Source organism: Rhincodon typus, chromosome 25 (genome assembly GCF_021869965.1).
Source record: "Rhincodon typus isolate 14 chromosome 25, sRhiTyp1.1, whole genome shotgun sequence".
Classification (NCBI taxonomy): domain Eukaryota; kingdom Metazoa; phylum Chordata; class Chondrichthyes; order Orectolobiformes; family Rhincodontidae; genus Rhincodon; species Rhincodon typus.
Window position 1 is genome coordinate 38,831,336 of NC_063356.1, and position 16,815 is coordinate 38,848,150.

Sequence of the window (16,815 nt, forward strand, 5' to 3'; positions counted from 1 at the left end):
AGGTGGTTGCCCGATATGGAGACAGAGAGGTCCAGGAAGGGGAGAGAGGTGTTAGAGATGGTCCAGGTAAACTTAAGGTTGGGGTGGAAGGTGTTAATGAAGTGGATGAACTGTTCGAGCTCCTCGTGGGAGCACAAGGCGGCGCCGATACAGTCATCAATGTAACGGAGGAAGAGGTGGGGTTTAGGGCCAGTGTAGGTACGGAAGAGGGATTGTTCCACGTAACCTACAAAGAGGCAGGCATAGCTTGGGCCCATGCGGGTACCCATGGCTACCCCCTTTGTCTGTAGGAAGTGGGAGGAATTGAAAGAGAAGTTGTTGAGGGTGAGAAAGTGTCTTTATGGACATGCCGAATTTTGTTTGTCTCTACTCCCTCAGGAGGCCTCGTTTCCTGGGCATGCACCCAAACACTTGGCCAAAGGAGGAGCTTTCAGGGGACATTGTAAATCAAGGCGGAGGAAGAGGGCATTTGGGAGGGAATTTCAGTGCTTCAGGCCTTTGAGAATCGTGCTGTATAGCAAGGATTCTCAGTTAATTATAAAAGGCATGACTGCAATGAATGCTTCACACTTCAAATGATGAAATCTCAATCCATGTCGGTGCCCTTTCATCCTGTCCAGTATTCAGACTACATGCCACATATCTTAGCATTCAGACTATTTATAGTATTCCAGCTATGTCCTAGACAGTCACGAGCCTGCATCATCTTGCTTGATGAAGTACTCCAGCTATATTCTGGTTACCTATGGGACTACCAGAAACGGGAAATGTAGAAACAATCCAAAATCTAGCCTCCAGATTCATCAGATATGTGTTGCTCAGGGTGGAATGCAACACAGGCATCCAAAACAAGCCAGAAATCCTTGGATTCCCATCCTCCCCTTTCAGCCCACTACATTAACCCACACACACATACACACATGACACTCAGGTCCCTGCAGTGCCAGGTGACCCTGATTCAGTAAGCACCCACAAATGCTCTCTCGGTTTCAGAAAACTGGGCCAAGATGTTCAAAGGTTTGTGTGTGCACACCCTGTACACAGTAAGCAAGAGATTATTCTGTTATTCAGAGGTCAAGTTCAACTCTGACCTTTGGAAATATGAGTCGTAAATATGATCGCCAAACAAAGTGACTTGGATAATGCTTCTTGAAACTGCAACAAGAACTCTCCAAAAAGGGAATTAGATAAATAAATAAATAGATGAAGCTGCTGGCAACGAGGTTAACCACCTTTATCAATCTTTGATATCGTACTTGGACCAGGACGATGCCACCCTCCACAATTTCTCACAGTTCTTCAAAGATCTATTTGTATAGAGTTATTTTTAGGACTTTGGGACTATGTGGGTAGGTCATTTACTGTGTCAGTGGATGGAACCAAACACCTCCCTTCAGTTACCTGTCAGCCTATAGTCCAACTCCACTCACTCATCCTTCAGGTAGCTGGACCTGTTATTGAGAGCTGGTCCAGTCCATGTGACTCCAGTTCGCACTTAATTCCCAAGGGGTTCCAGTTTAATGGCTTCAGATAGAAAGAATCAGGTCAGGCCTTCCCCAGTCAATGGTCTTATTGTCTTGTACTGTGCTGATGGGGAGGACAGGGAGGGGGAAAGAGGGATGGAGAGAGTGAGAGGGATGGAGAGAGTGAGAGGGACAGGGAGAGAGGGACGGAGGACAGAGAGAGAAGAAAAAAAGGAGAGGACATAGAAAGAGAAAGATACAGGAGACAGGGAAAGAGAGAGAGACAGAAAAAAAAAGGAGGTAAAGGTGGGGGTTGGAGAGAAACCATTTCAGCTGGTGGGCAAGTCCAGAAGAAAGGAGCACAAACCTAAAAAAAAGGCCATTCCAATCTGATAGCAAAGGCCCACAGCACCACACCATGTGGGGGGGGGAGCAGTGGTGGTGGTGGAGGCAGACATCGGGAAGTCTCTCCACAAAATCTTCCTGAGGACAGTGCCCAAATTGAAACAACAAGGTGCAGGGCTGGATGAACACAGCAGGCCAAGCAGCATTATGCTCCTATGATGCTGCTTGGCCTGCTGTGTTCATCCAGTCCTGCACCTTGTTGTCTCCGATTCTCCAGCATCTGCAGTTCCTACTATCTCAGATTCTTAGATAATTCAGCAAGATGGATTGGAGCTGGATAGGCAGGGTTTATGAATACAGATCACGCTCAATCTAGCCAGATAGAACGGGTTCAAGAGTCTAAATGGCCTTTCCACTTGTTAAACAAAAAGTGCTCAAATTTCAATTCAGATTTAGCACTACAGAGAAAATGGGGTGTGGGGCAATTGGCAATTGTTAAGTGTGTCTACAGCAGCAGGCCATCTGCATACGTGTGAGAGATTTGAATCAGTGTGGGAGATAAAGTGTTGTTGCAGAGTTCTCAGCCCCACCCATTCCCAGAAAAGGCCTGTGGGCTGCTTGGTGATCTTGTCTCTATTGTCCTCACTCCCATTTATCACGAACTGATGTATTTTGTCAACAGAGAAACAGGTTTAACAAGGGCCAGCCAAACTCTCATTACAGTTTCGAAAGGCCAAGCTGTAAACACAGCCCTGGGGACACAGGGCGAGAGAGAAATTAAATGCTCCCATTTATTTGGTCTTCATTTCCTCCTTCCCTTATTGAGGGCAAACTGGATTCAAACATCCCAGCCACAAAATACTACAAGAGTTAAAGAAAACAGAAATAGAAAAAGGCATTATGACACATCCCTGCCCCCCAACACAAATACACTCCAAATTTACCATGAGCTCTACCCATTTAATCTCTAGGAGGATAAACTCCGAGTATAGGAGTTGAGAGGCCATGTTGCGGCTGTACAGGACATTGGTTAGGCCACTTTTGAAATACTGCATGCAATTCTAGTCTCCCTGCTATACGAAGGATGTTCTGAAACTTTAAAAGGGTTCAGATAAGATTCACAAGGACGTTGCCAGGGTTGGAGGGTTTGAGCTATAGCGAGAGGCTGGGGCTATTTTCCAAGCTGAGGAGTGACCTTAAGAGTTTTATAAAATCGTGAGGCCCACGGATAGGGTGAATAGTCAAGGTCTTTTCCGGCCCAACGTGGGTGAGTCAAAAACTAGAGGGCATAGGTTTAAGGTGAGAGCAGCAAAATTTAAAAGGGACTTAAGGAGTAACTTTTTCACACAGAGGGTGGTGCATGTATGGAATGAGCTGCCAGAGGAAGTGGCGGAGGTTGGTACAAATACAACATTTGAAAGGCATCTGGATGAGTATATGAATAGGAAGGGTTTAAAAGAGTTATGGGCCAAGTGCTGGCAAATGGGATTAGATTAATTTAGGATATCTGGTCAACATGGGCAAGTTGGACCAAAGGGTCTGCTTCTGTGCTATACAACTCTAACTCTATAATACCCCTTCAACATGATCCAATATTGTTCCATAATACTAGCCAGTCCTCACATCCTTGCACTGATATCTCAAGATTCTTTCTCCTCAATCCTAATTTTTAATTTATTCTCTCTCAACGTGTAGGCATCACTGGCCAGGCCAGCATTTACTGCTCATCCCTAATTGCACACTATTGTTACAATTTGTTTTCATTAAATATCAAATATTAATACAATGCCAAGTCAGCTTCCTCCAGCATTCTGGGATGATCAGAAACTATTTTCATCATTAAGTCAAGGGTTAATCCCAGTGCCTTGGGCCAATAGACCACTCCTATACTAAAACCTGTACTGGCCCTTGGTGAGACCACATTTGGAATATTGAACACAGTTCTGGTCACCATTTTGGGAGTAGAGGGGTGTGGTGATGTGAAGGAGCTAGACAAGGTACAGAGGAAATTTGCAAAGCTACCAGAAATATACCAGAAATGCACGAGGTAGGAAAGGTTCAAAGACTAGGTCCCTTTTCTTTTGAAGGCTGACGGGTGACCTAAGAGACGTCTTTGCGATTATGAAGTGTTTTGTTAGAGCAAATATTTCCTCATAACTAGGAGGTTGTCAATGCAGGGCAGCCACCAATCATTCCAAGTGGGAATTCAGAAAGAGTGTGGTTAATGTGGAACTAGTTGTTTCTAAAGTAAGCAGTTTTTAAAAGAAAAAGTGATATGGACATTGTCCATGGTTAAGTGCCCTTGAGCAGTGGTCAGGAGCTGCCTTCTTGAATAGCTGCAGTGCTTGGGGTGAAGGCACACTCCCGCCAATGCTGTTTGGGAGGGAATCCCAGGACTTTGCCCAATGCCAGTGAAAGACTGGCAATATATTTCCAAGTCAGAATGGGGTTTGGAGGGGAACTTGGAGGGCGTGTTCGCATATGTCAACTGATCATCCTTTCCGATGGGAGAAACTGAAGATTTGGAAGGTGTTGCCAGTGGAGTAGAGATGCTTTGGTGCATCTTGAAGGTGGTACACTCTGAGCATTGGTGGAGGGGGGAGTGGATGGGATGCTAATCAAAACAGATTGCTTGATAGCATCAAGTTTCTTGATTTGTGTTGGACATCACCGTAGTATTCAAGGAGAAACTAGGCAAACTTATGAATAAAAAAAAGTGCACAAAGGGTTACGGTAATAGCTTTAGATGAAGAAAGACAGAAAGAGCCTCAACTGAAGCACAAATACCAGCCTGAACTGTTTGGACGGTCTCAGGGCTGCATTGTAATGTTACTGACTAACTCTGCAAACAAAAAATCAGATTAATTGCATGGAACATGACTGTGCTTCCTCGTTGCACTCATTGGCATGGCAACAGTCGACGGTGTCATTTTCATTCAGGGGTAGGAGGAAATGTGGAGTTGAGACCACGAATGATCTACTAAATAGTGCACAAGGTTCGATGGTCTAATCCTGGTCCTAATCCATATGTTCATAACTGTCCCTTGGCTGTGAGGCACCATAACAAGTTGCTCTATAAGTACAGGCTTCTCCAGTCATTGCTCCCCTAAGTAATTGTACACAAGGCGGCTGGGACGACCAGAAACAGCTCCTCTTTCGTAAGGGAGATGACCACACATTCAGAGATTCCCGCCACTAAGCAACACTGACCCTCCAGCTCTCTCCCACATCTGTCTTCAGCATGCACAGCTCCTCACAAAGACTGTGCACCTACCACACAAGGTTACTCTGCATGCTTTAAAAGAGGACTTAGTATATAATACAGGGAGTCACTGAGAAGGCTCAGTTTCCTGTACAGCAGGGAAGGGATTGGAAACAGAGATACACATTTCAGGATCTCAGCTGTTCTTTCATTTCGCCATTTGGTTGCCCCTCAGATTAAATAGTCTTCCAAAATTTGGTATTAGCTACAAATTTGACAAGTTTATGTGGACCTTTGGAGTCCAATTTTTAAAAAAAAATTAATTGACAGGATGAGGGTGCCGCTGGCCAGGCCAGTGTTTATCTCCATCTCTAACTGCACACAGGGAACTTGAGAGTCAACCACATTACTGGAGTCACATGTAGACCAGAACAGGTAAAGGATGGTAGTATCGTTCACTAAAAGGAAATGACTGAACCACTGGGGCTTTTTTCTTACAGTCAACAAATGGTTTTGTGGTCATTGTTAGATTAGACTCTTAATTTCAGGGTTTTTTTTTTTAAAAAACAGATTTCAAATTCCACCATCTGCCATGGTGAGATTTGAACCCAGGTCCCCAGAACATTAACAGTCCAATGATATTACCACTAGGCCATCGTCTCCCATTTGCGTAAATCAGGACACTGAGGAGTACAGATTGTTAGGGCATCCCCAATTGGCACACAGTCCTCCCTTTACTGGTATAAGGCACTCCAAACGCAGCCAGAATTACCTGCTCAGCATCAACTACGCTAGAGCACGGACCATTAGAAAGCTACAGCAAGCATAGTGGGCTGTTGCCACAACATGTCACTCACTATTGCTCTGAGAGTGTTTGGGTCCTGGTCTTGCCACTAAGACATGAAGGAAGGGGGAGACATGCTGAAGGCTGCAGATCAGGACACTGACCACCCACTGCAAAGTGAAAAGGCAGTGGGTCAGGTGCAAACCGTTCAGCCTTGAAAAGGAGATGATGCTTACGATTGGCTTGAAACAGCCACCAGGTAAAACACATCGATACTTACCCAACAGGATAAATGATTATTACCTCCCTTTATTATACTGAATGTGTGCATTTCCACAACCTCTCTACAGCTCTGACAATTGGTGGAATAACTCACTACTGGTAACAAAAGCTAATAAGTCCTTTGTTCTTAGAGATAGCAAGAACTGCCAATTCTGGAGTCCGAGATAACACAGCATGGAGCTGGTGGAACACAGCAGGCCAGGCAGCATCAGAGGAGCAGGAAAGCTGACGTTTTGGGTCAGGGCCCTTCTTCAGAAAAAAAGTCCTTTGTTCTGGTCTGGTCTGGTTGGTATGGAGATATTAACGGTATAACTGGGGGCCGGGGGGGGTGGGGAGAGGGGTAGAATTTCAAAAGATATTGCCTTCAAAAGATAAGGGCCTCATTTCTTCAGCAAGGAGCTCAGCAATCTTTTGCACAAGGAATCCCTTTCAGAAATTGGGTATTAAACCCCATCAGATAACTGGTCTCAGAGTTTCATCTACCAGAGAGAGAGACACATCCAAACAATTTCACAAATACTGGACTTTCCAGTGCATCTCAGAGTTGTACAATGAGCTGCCAAGATTCCAGAATCACATCCATGAGATTGTCTCAACAGAGAGAAAGATGGAGATGCACTGAAACAAGACAGGGTAGCGACTCACTCTGTCTCACACCCAAAAAGGCAGAATAATAGTTTAGCCCAAACCCACTCCCAACAATTTCCCTATCAAATTTCTCTGCTCTATATGCCAAGATCAGGGAGAGAAATCAAATCACAGTAGAGAGGTCTCAAATGTCAAAGAAAATCCATCAAACGTCAAGAAGTAACAACTTTTACAGTCATGCAATCAGCACTCGCCAGGACAGAATCCCCCAGACACAGCAGCAATAGAGCTTCACATCGCTGGCTGAAAGAACTCCTCTAGCAGATCATGTCTCCTGACCAATTTCCAAACCATCGTCTGCGAAAAGCAGACAACTCACCTCGATCTGAATAAAACACTGTGCCTAATGACCTGAGCTTCACAAAACAACAAGGACTAGGTGCCACGCAGCTTCATATTCCTCTTGATCGTCTCTCTGAAGTAGATCCTGACAGCATACAGTATGAGAAATACAAGCACGTTCTTAAAGCCGAGACTTATCCACCGCTTGCGATCTTATTTCTGGATTTAAATTCTCTGTGACAAAAACGCTATGAAATCCAGACTAAAAGCCAAGGGTATAATTCCTGCTGTCTTTGGTTTGAGGCTGAAGGTGGTAAATGTCTAATGAACAGGGATTACTTGGGACAAACACAAACTGCACAATTTCACAGTTTCTCTAAAGGTGGATTCTGTTGAAGGGCTGTTCCTAAAAAGGGAGATCCTCACATGTACACAGCATTTACATTACTTACACTTTGCACTTGCAATTATTGATTTTGAGAGTTTTCAGGTTCACACTTAATTTCTGCACTCTGCTATTCCATAGTTATGTCAAGTACAAGAGAAAGAGTGCAGTCACTGTTTGATAAGGGGCTTCTCCCTCAGTTTCTAACTGCTGTCTATGCGTTTCTGGTCAGTTGGTGTAGAACAGGTTGAATATGTCTTGTTTTGACTAGAGGGTTGGGCCAGGCTATGGAGACCTTCCACAGGATGGACACAGCCCGGGCTGGGAATGCTCTGGGTCACTGGCCCTCTTATCCAGGTGACCCTAGGGAGGAAGCAGGCAGTGTCCACCTGTAAGCTACAGGATTCCCTGACCATCGGACCCACAGTGACTGGAGCACACGCCAGATCACTCATCGATCATTTTCTAGCATAGAGTCACTGCGCCAGAGGAGACTGGTGCAGACACCTACCATACATCTTGCCCTCATCAGACAGGATAATCTTCCGTCGCCCACAGGGTGGATATATAGCCAACGCTTCCTGGAAACTCTGCTCAATGTCAGGACTCCACACTCCCTCAGCATCATTGTCCAATGATTTTTCCAAGCCGTCTCCCCCATCCTGCCTGCCCTCTCCGGGGCTCCCGCTCCCATTCCAATCGTTGGACGCAATTGTGGCAGTTGGTGGGGCTCCAAGAGCCGGTGGTCACTGAAGAGAAACCTGCAAAGACAGCGAAGAGACAGCACACAATTTAGGAGGTCAGCAACCATATCACTCACTATGGATGGCACCAAGTGGAAAGCCAGTCTCGGCCACGCTACAGACTGGCATGTGCCCATCGAAGGCACTATATACACGAAAAGGACTTCCTTTTAGGTACAGCCCATAATGTGCAGGGAGGTGCAGGCTAGGGGTGGATCAGCCATAGGAAATGCAGGGTTGCAGGGATACGGTCGAGGGATGGGTCTGGGTGGGATGCTCTTTGGGCAGTCAGTGTGAACTTGATGGTCCAAATGGCCTGCTTCCACATGTAGGGATTTTAATGATTCTATGAATCATTAAGTTGAAGTCTTGTCTACCTCTGTTCAGGTCAAGTGCAAAAATCCTGCAGCAGTTATTTTAAAAAAAAAGGAAACTACCTAATGTGTTCTGGACAACATTCATTTCTCAATCAATATCCATAAACAGATTATCTGCTCATTGTCACACTGCAGTCTATGGGATCTAGCTACAATGCATTGTCTGCCATGTTTCCTATACTTCCTGGGTGCGATACTATTCAAAAACTACTTCATTGGCTGCAACACACTTCTGGATGCTCAAGAAAGGTCAAAAAAGTCCCTTCTCTAAGAGCAAGCAAACAAATGCATTTTTGACATAAAGCCTAAGCTAGAGGTGATATGGGAACACTGGACCCGAGAATCAGATGCTAAGATTAAAAAAAAGTGATTGGTTTAAGCATGGCAGGACAAATAGGAATTCTTATGCTAACATTAGCAAGTGCGTTTTCTTTCTTTCTTTAATACTGGAAATAAATTTGCCTCAGATTATCTGGCCAGTGATGCTTATACATATTGTCTATTTCTGAACTTTTTAAAAGAACTACAAAGTACATCAAAATTTGGAACACTGAGTACAATTGCAATACTGAAATCAAACCCCATTGGTAAGATCCCTCTGAAGCTGATGCAGGATACAGTATTGTCCATAGCAAATGCTTTAGGCACACACTCCTAAAATGTAATGGGATTATTCCAAAAGTACTGGCTTTGCTGCTGATTCACACAACTGTAACCCATTCTCACCTCTGAGTCAGCAAGTTTAAAAGTTCAAGTTCCACTTCAAAGATTGGGAGCGCAAAATCCAGGCTGACTCCCGATATGATACAAAGAGTACTATGCCCAAGGCACCTCTTTCAGGTGAGGCTAAAACAGAAACAAATCTGCCCAGGGAAATGTTAAAGATCCCAAAGTCCTTTACAAAGGATGGCTCCCACATTGCAATAGTGACCAATTTGTCTTTTACTGAATGTAGGACATGCGGAGACCACGAAAGGTGCTAAAGAAATGCATGATTTTGACAGTTTTTCTTTCAATGGCAGATAGAGTGGCAATAGTACCCATACCAGATTGGAACTCTACTGGGATGAGAAATCACCAGCCTCACTGCTGGTTGGGTGCCACATATTCTTCTGTTTCACAATGGCTGACAGCACAAGTAATATCGTGCCACCAGCCCCGACTCCACCAATTGGTCAATGGAAGCAGCAAAAAGATTCCCTAACCAAGCTACGATGAGCAATCCGCCATGACATCACCCTGCCTAGAAGGTCAAAGGTCCTGCCTGCTCAGAGACTGGGCGGTGCAGCTCAGCCCAACAGCTCTTACTGATCAACACAAATTACTTAGCCACTTAACTCATCTGGCGCTCGTGGGATCTTGCTGCACTCAAACTGCCTTGCTTGCCTAATATACAATATTGACAAGACAAAACGTTCGGTCTAGTCTGGCTCAAAGATTTGTGGAGAAAACAAAGTCAAGAGTTTGGAGGAAATAATAGGGTCTCTTCAGATAACAGAGAGAGAAAAATAAACAGAACTTCCGAGACTCATCTGGATGAGCAAGCTTGTCATCGAGCTTGACAGAAAAACCTGAGTGTTAGCAGTCTTTCAACATTCACCATCCAGCTTTGCAGAAGCAACAGTGTGCATTCACATAGCACCTTGGACAGAGTAACATGACCTAGAGCATTAGTGTAGCCAAAAACGAAAACTGGCACTGCATCAGATCAAAACACTTTGAGGCAGGGAATTAAATACTTTGTTGAAGAAAAGGGTAAGCATGTTGATGACAGGGCTGAAAGCTCTGGAAAGGTTAAAGGGCCGACCTGAAAGCAAGGCCACCAACAAAGAATGCAGCAGAGACTAGAGTTAGGAGGAATGTGACAGGACACAGAAAGGAGGAATAGGCTATATGGATGAGGCAACAGACAGACTACCTCAGTCAGAGACAAAGTGGGGTTTTAATTATCCCTGTATTGTAGTGTTACAGCAACCAGAGTATTGAGTATCACCCAGCAATCCTCCCCAATCATGTTATATTTTGGTTAATATGCTCCGTATTCATACCCTCAGTGACAGCTGTGTCACAGCATTAGCAGCAATGACCATTGCAATTACTGTCACACTAGACAAGAACCTTTCACGGGTCACTCAACATTTTGTGCAAGGCTTCCATTCTTCCGGTGAAAGAGTGGTTTGATGCAGGACGTTAACGAGATCTAGTGCAGTTCGAATGCTGCAACATCAGTGAGTGGCACTGAACAACGTCCTTTCACTTAGCTGAGACTAGCGACAAATTCAGCCAGGACCACAGGCTAGATTCTCTGGCTCCAAAAACTGTTTGGATAGTCTCGATTGGACGTGCTCCAGAACATGAAGCTGCTCTTAACTGATGGGCAGCTAATCTGCCTCGGAGGGTCCAGGGAGAGCGTAAGGCGAGGGGGGGTGGGCAAAGAGTGGGGGAAGAGGGGCAGGAGGAGGGGTGCAAGGAAAGAAAGAGAAATGCAGGCAAGAGAGGTGCAATGGAGAGAACTTTGCAGATCATTTTACGATTCTCTGGAGGTTGTCGCTAAGACGTGGATAATTGCACAAAACCTGGCCTGACATTGCTTTGAAGCTAAATATGTAATATTGGCAACGCTTTCAAATCATCTTGATAATGTGAAAATGTGCTTATCTACCAAACTAAACTCACTGTGCAAAAAAAAAGGTCTACCTGACTCGCTGGCATTTGCATATCAGCTAACAGCCTGTACACATTGAAGACAAGCAGTCTGAAGCCATCAAGTCCACCTCATCCAACTGGGCGATCTCCGATCTAAAGTTAGGCAGGCTAAGATGGAATGAGGTAGCAAGGTGTTACAAAGCCAATAAACCTTTGCCATATCATAAAACTGATCTTTGCAAACGACTCATGTCAACATGAGTGAACTGCAGTGCAACCCAACACTGCCAGCTCTGCCAGGAATGTTCCCTGGGAATAGTACATGACTCCACTGTCCTTTGTTTAGATGCAGACACATACAAATCTGCCAGGAACTATGTACTGCACAAGACATTTTGATGATTCGAGTCGACATGCATCACAATTCTTTTTGCTTTTAAAAAAAGCCCGAGTAGTCACACACGTTTCAAAGTTACACTGCAATCCATGCATTGCTCTCCTGTGCGGGCCACACCTTTGCAGAGTTGAACAATCCCATCGGTGGGAGCTTTCTCCTGGGAATCGATGGTTCCTAAAGGGAAGGTCCTTCCCCTAGTGCCCCAAGGACTGCGAGGTGTTTGCTGAAACATTCAGCTGAAGAGGGGCAGAACCAAGGAAAAAAAAAAGGAGCAGCATCCAACACCAAATGGGTCAGCAATTGCCAATGGGACAGCTTCGAAAACCAAACAACTTGAAAAGGAGCAGGAAGCCAAAGGGTTGGGAGATTATGGTATTGCTGCAAATCTCCCTGAAGTTGGAGGAGAAACTAACTGTAGAGAGATTAATCTGCCACCTGGTTTCACCCCCTTGAATCCAGAAAACATGGAATCTTCCAAGGGGTCACTAGTTGCAGTGTTGGGGTCAAGCTCCACATGTTCATTGGGAATGTTGCGTGTGTCTATTCTGGCAGTCAAATATACATTCAGTTATAAAATGTCAGCTTGTGAACTTAAAGGCTGCTCTGCATTGGTTTGGGGTGACCTAATGGTTTATAAATATAATCTCTCTTTCCTCCAGTTCCCTGCCCCCATAACACCTACCCAAACAAAATATTGTAATCCATCTCAGTTTCTCTAAATAGACAACAAACAGCGGTCTAATACAAGATCTGTATGGCCTTGGCATTCTCCTCACATTGCTGCTATATTCTTTCATGGGTCATAGTCCTCATTTTCCCCCACTGGTCAGGTACATTCGACAGCTCCCTCCAGAAGCCCATCATCACTTGGATCACTAATTTTTTTTTGGATCAGCTCCCCCACCCCAGGTAATGTGACCTTACATTCCACTCCATGGCTGGAGCTCAGGAGTACTGCCACCCCCAGCATATGGCTGGAGGAATACTGCCCTTCTCAAGGTGCTCAACTAATACCTCTATGTCCTCAGGAGGCAAAGGAAATTTGTCACATCCACAACAACAACTGCCAATTTTTATAAGATGCACCATAAAAAGCATCCTATCCGGATGCATCACAGCTTGGTATGGCAACTGCTCTGCGCAAGGCCACAAGAAATTAGAGTTGTGAACGCAGTCCAGTCCATCACAGAAAACAACGTTCTTTCCACCCCTCCCACCCAAGTTATACTCTCTTCCATTGTGCAGAAGATACTTCCCTGCTGTTAGTCAGACTTATGAACAGGTCGCTTATATTAGAGTTGATCTTTCTCCGTAGAAGTAACACAATATTCTGCATCCTGTTCTGTTGCCCTATTGTACTTATCGAAGGTTTGGTTTGCCTGGATAGCATGCAAAACAACATTTTGCAATGTATCTCAGTACACATGACAATAATAAATCAAATCAAAGAGCAGGAGCGCCCTTCCAATTGTCCTGTCAATACTTCTCTCTCCTCCAAAAATACAATAACAATTTCAGAGATAGTAGGAACTGCAGATGCTGGAGAATCTGAGCTAACAAGGTGTAGAGCTGGATGAACACAGCAGGCCAAGCAGTATCAGAGGAGCAGGAAGGCTGACGTTTCGGGCCTAGACAAGAGGAAGGGTGACCGGACCCGAAACGTTAACTCTGATTTTTTTCTTCACAGATGCTGCCAGACCTGCTGAGCTTCCAGCAGCTTCTATATTTGTTTGTGATTTATTGCATTATGGCCGTAGAAGTACGTTATATTGGTTGCTGTATTACGCATAATAACCTTAAGGCTATTTGTGACTGGGATCTTGTGCAAAATGACCTGATTCTTTACCCAAAAAACTGTAACATCCTCAGATTAGGCAGAGCTTAATGCAACTTAATACGAACTCTCTTGGAATCATTACCTTTATATAATAGCTCAGTCTACCTCAAGGGATTCAAGCAGCCCAAATTTAAGTGATGTAAATATCTATTTCAGTTGACAGAGGATACTATTGCTACTTCCCAGGTTAAAAAGTGGTTGTATAATTAGATGTTAGACTGTATGAGAATCCTTCTGAATGTGAAATGTTGACATTGCTGAACTCCAGAGATGGACATATACATCTCCTCTCTGAATCTTTTTCTCCCTTCGCAGTCTCACATGCGTGTGCACGCTCACATACATAGTTGCACACACGTGCACAAACACATGCTGTTACCCTTGCACAGCCATAAAGGACTGTAAAATATACCGAACTTTCTTCTGGAACTTTTGAGTCACGTGTAACACCACAGGTCCTCTGGCTGGGATCATTTTTAACTGACCTGGGCTAGGACTGGGATTTTCTTGGTCTGCCTGTCATGTGGTGTCCAGAATTAATCTTGTATTTAACGAGTGAGATTTGCTAATTTTACAGCATCTTCTGCTCTCCCCAGTAAACCTGCCATGGCCAATCATGTGGTACCTTTGTGATCAATGTAGATTTGAGATTTGGACTCAAACAAAAACAAAGATTTTGCATTTATATGGCACCGTTTGCAAACACTAGACATCCCAAAGTGTGCTACAGCCAATGAAGCACTTTTTGAAGTGTAGTCTAGGAAACTGCCAGGAGCCAAATTCTGCAAAACAAGCTCCCACCAATAGCAATGAGATAATAACCAGGTAAATTGTTATTGTGAGATAAGAAGGCGTAGAGCTGGATGAACACAGCAGGCCAAGCAGCATCAGAACAGCAGGAAAGCTGACGTTTTGGGTCGAATCTCTTGAGGTAGATTAAGCTATTATATAAAGGTAATGATTCCAAGAGAGTTCGTATTAAGTTGCATTAAGCTCTGCCTAATCTGAGGACGTTACAGTTTTTTGGGTAAAGAATCAGGTCATTTTGCACAAGATCCCAGTCACAAATAACCTTAAGGTGATTATGCATAACACGACAACCAATATAACTTACATCTATGGCCATAATGCAATAAATTACAAACACAAACAGAAGTTGCTGGAACAGCTCAGCAGGTCTGGCAGCATCTGTGAAGAAAAAAAATCAGAGTTAACGTTTCGGGTCCGGTGACCCTTCCCTCTTGTCGTGCAAGAGGAAATAGTCTTAAGCCTCAATGGTATATCCTCTATCCCTGATAATTACATAGGCTCAGCATGGCAAGGTGGTTTTTCAGGATCTCATAGGACAAATCATAGTGCCCCTACCTCTGAGCTGGGAGGCCCATGTTCAGCTGCTCCAGAGCTGTGCTATAGCATATCTGAACAGGTTGATTTAAAAAAAAAGTTATAATTTATGGGATCTTGTCGTGCACATGCTGAAGATGTCGGCTTGAAAAAATGGGTTTTTTTTATGGTGCACTGGTATTATTCCTGCCTCTGGGCCAGGAGGCTTGGGTTCAAATCTCACCACCTGTGCTAGACCGGAAACATAACATGTCTCAACCGTTTCAGGGTGGAGGAGATGACCAGAAACGTCGACTTTCCTACTCCTCTGATGCTGCCTGACCTGCTGTGTTCCTCCAGATCCACACCGTGCTGTCTCGGACTCCAGCATCGGCAGTTCTTACTAACTTCAAATGTCTCAAAAGTTTATTTTTATCTTAGTGTCCCATCAAGGGATGTTTAACTCAATTTAAAAGCAATTTTCAGGCTCTTGCAGCAGTGGTAATACCATTACCTCCGAACCAGAAGACTCAGGTTCAAGTCTCACCCACTCCAGGTGTGAGATAATAATAATAACTGCGTCTCTCTGAACAGATTGGTTCAAAAATATCTAGAAAGGAGGATTGTAAATTGACCTCTGAATTTTGTTACTGTCCAACAATGGGCTGTTTCACATTTACTTGAAACAAGTATAAAGGAGCATTGGAGAGCACCATCTCTCAACTATCTAGAGCACAGTACAACATGAACAAGCATTTGATCAGATGAAGCCAGTACAGATAGGAATAAATAAGTGACAACAAGGTGCAGACCTGGATGAACACAGCAGGCCAAGCAGCATCACAGGAGCAGAGAGGCTGACGTTTCGGGCCTAGACCCTTCTTCAGGTATGGGGGAGGCGAAGGGGGTTCTGAAATAAATAGGGAGAGAGGGGGAGGCGGATAGAAGATGGATAGAGGAGAGGATAGGTGGAGAGGAAACAGACAGGTCGAAGAGGCGGGGATGGAGCCAGTAAAGGTGGGTGTAGGCGGGGAATTAGGGAGGAGACAGGTCAGTCCAGGGAGGACAGACAGGTCAAGGGGGCGGGATGAGGTTAGTCGGTAGGAGATGGAGGTGCGGCTTGAGGTGGGAGGAGGGGATAGGTGGGAGGAAGAACAGGTTAGGGAGGCGGGGACGAGCTGGGCTGGTTTTGGGATGCGGTAGGGGGAGGGGAGAATTTGAAGCTTGTGAAATCAGGAATAAATAAGTGCTTCATTTCAGCAAGATTATATAGCTTCTGAATGAAGCACAACAGAACAACAGGTATAGTCAGTTACCACAAGTCAGTAAAAATTATACATATTAATGAAGATACCAGGCTCCCACATCAGCAACTCTTTGCATTTGATTTAAATAAAAATAAACTATTTTCCTGCATCTTAAGCTGGACGCAGACTTTAGTGCTCACTGCCTCAACTTTGCTGTTCCATTGTTAAACATTGAATTGGATGAGATCAAGATCAGACTATTTATGAATGTTAAGGTAGTTGAGTGGTGTCTATCACCTGAGGAGAAAATAATGATTGTAGGAGATGCCAGACTTCAGAGTGAAGTTTTAAGGCCTCTTGCGGTGGATTTATTCTGTTAAAACCTGCTTAGATTTCACACCACGGCTATGTTTTAAATCTGTGCTCGGAAGGGACCACAGGCGTGGCCAACACAATAGGAGTGAGAGGTTTAAAACTGTGCACTGACACTGGTTTTTTGATTTGAGGAGGAAGTAAATCAAAGAAGGGAGACAGAAATCTCAAAATGTCAAGCTGGCCTCTCTTGGAAAAATTCTCCAAAAACTGTGAGGCTTCACATTATCGACAATCTTCTTTGTGTCATGATATGGGTACATTTCTCTCCAAAGTGAGAACCAATTCCTCACAGAAATATACCTCCTGCATAAAGTACTTTCCTAATCTCTGCCTTGTGATAGACAGCTTTCATTTGGCAGAGAATACATCGTTGTTCATTCCCTTGTATCAAACACCAAGGAACATGGCTCACATATGCCAGAGGTCCATCAGTAGGTGACTTATAATAGCTAGCAGCTCACCAATGTAATAAGTTTCAA

General features: G+C 44.4%; 1 protein-coding gene across 3 annotated transcripts in view; it reads right to left on the minus strand.

Moving 5' to 3' along the window:
• The window catches only part of LOC109930967 (transcriptional enhancer factor TEF-5-like), a 144,229-nt gene extending 136,224 nt beyond the window's left edge, over positions 1-8,005 (minus strand). For all 3 annotated transcript variants that reach the window (XM_048612144.1, XM_048612145.1, XM_048612143.1), the window contains exon 1: positions 7,903-8,005. In XM_048612144.1, the coding sequence (XP_048468101.1) occupies positions 7,903-7,909 (7 nt within the window). In that variant the 5' untranslated portion in view covers positions 7,910-8,005. The remainder of the gene's footprint in view (positions 1-7,902) is intronic.
• Between the last annotated feature and the right edge of the window lie 8,810 nt (positions 8,006-16,815).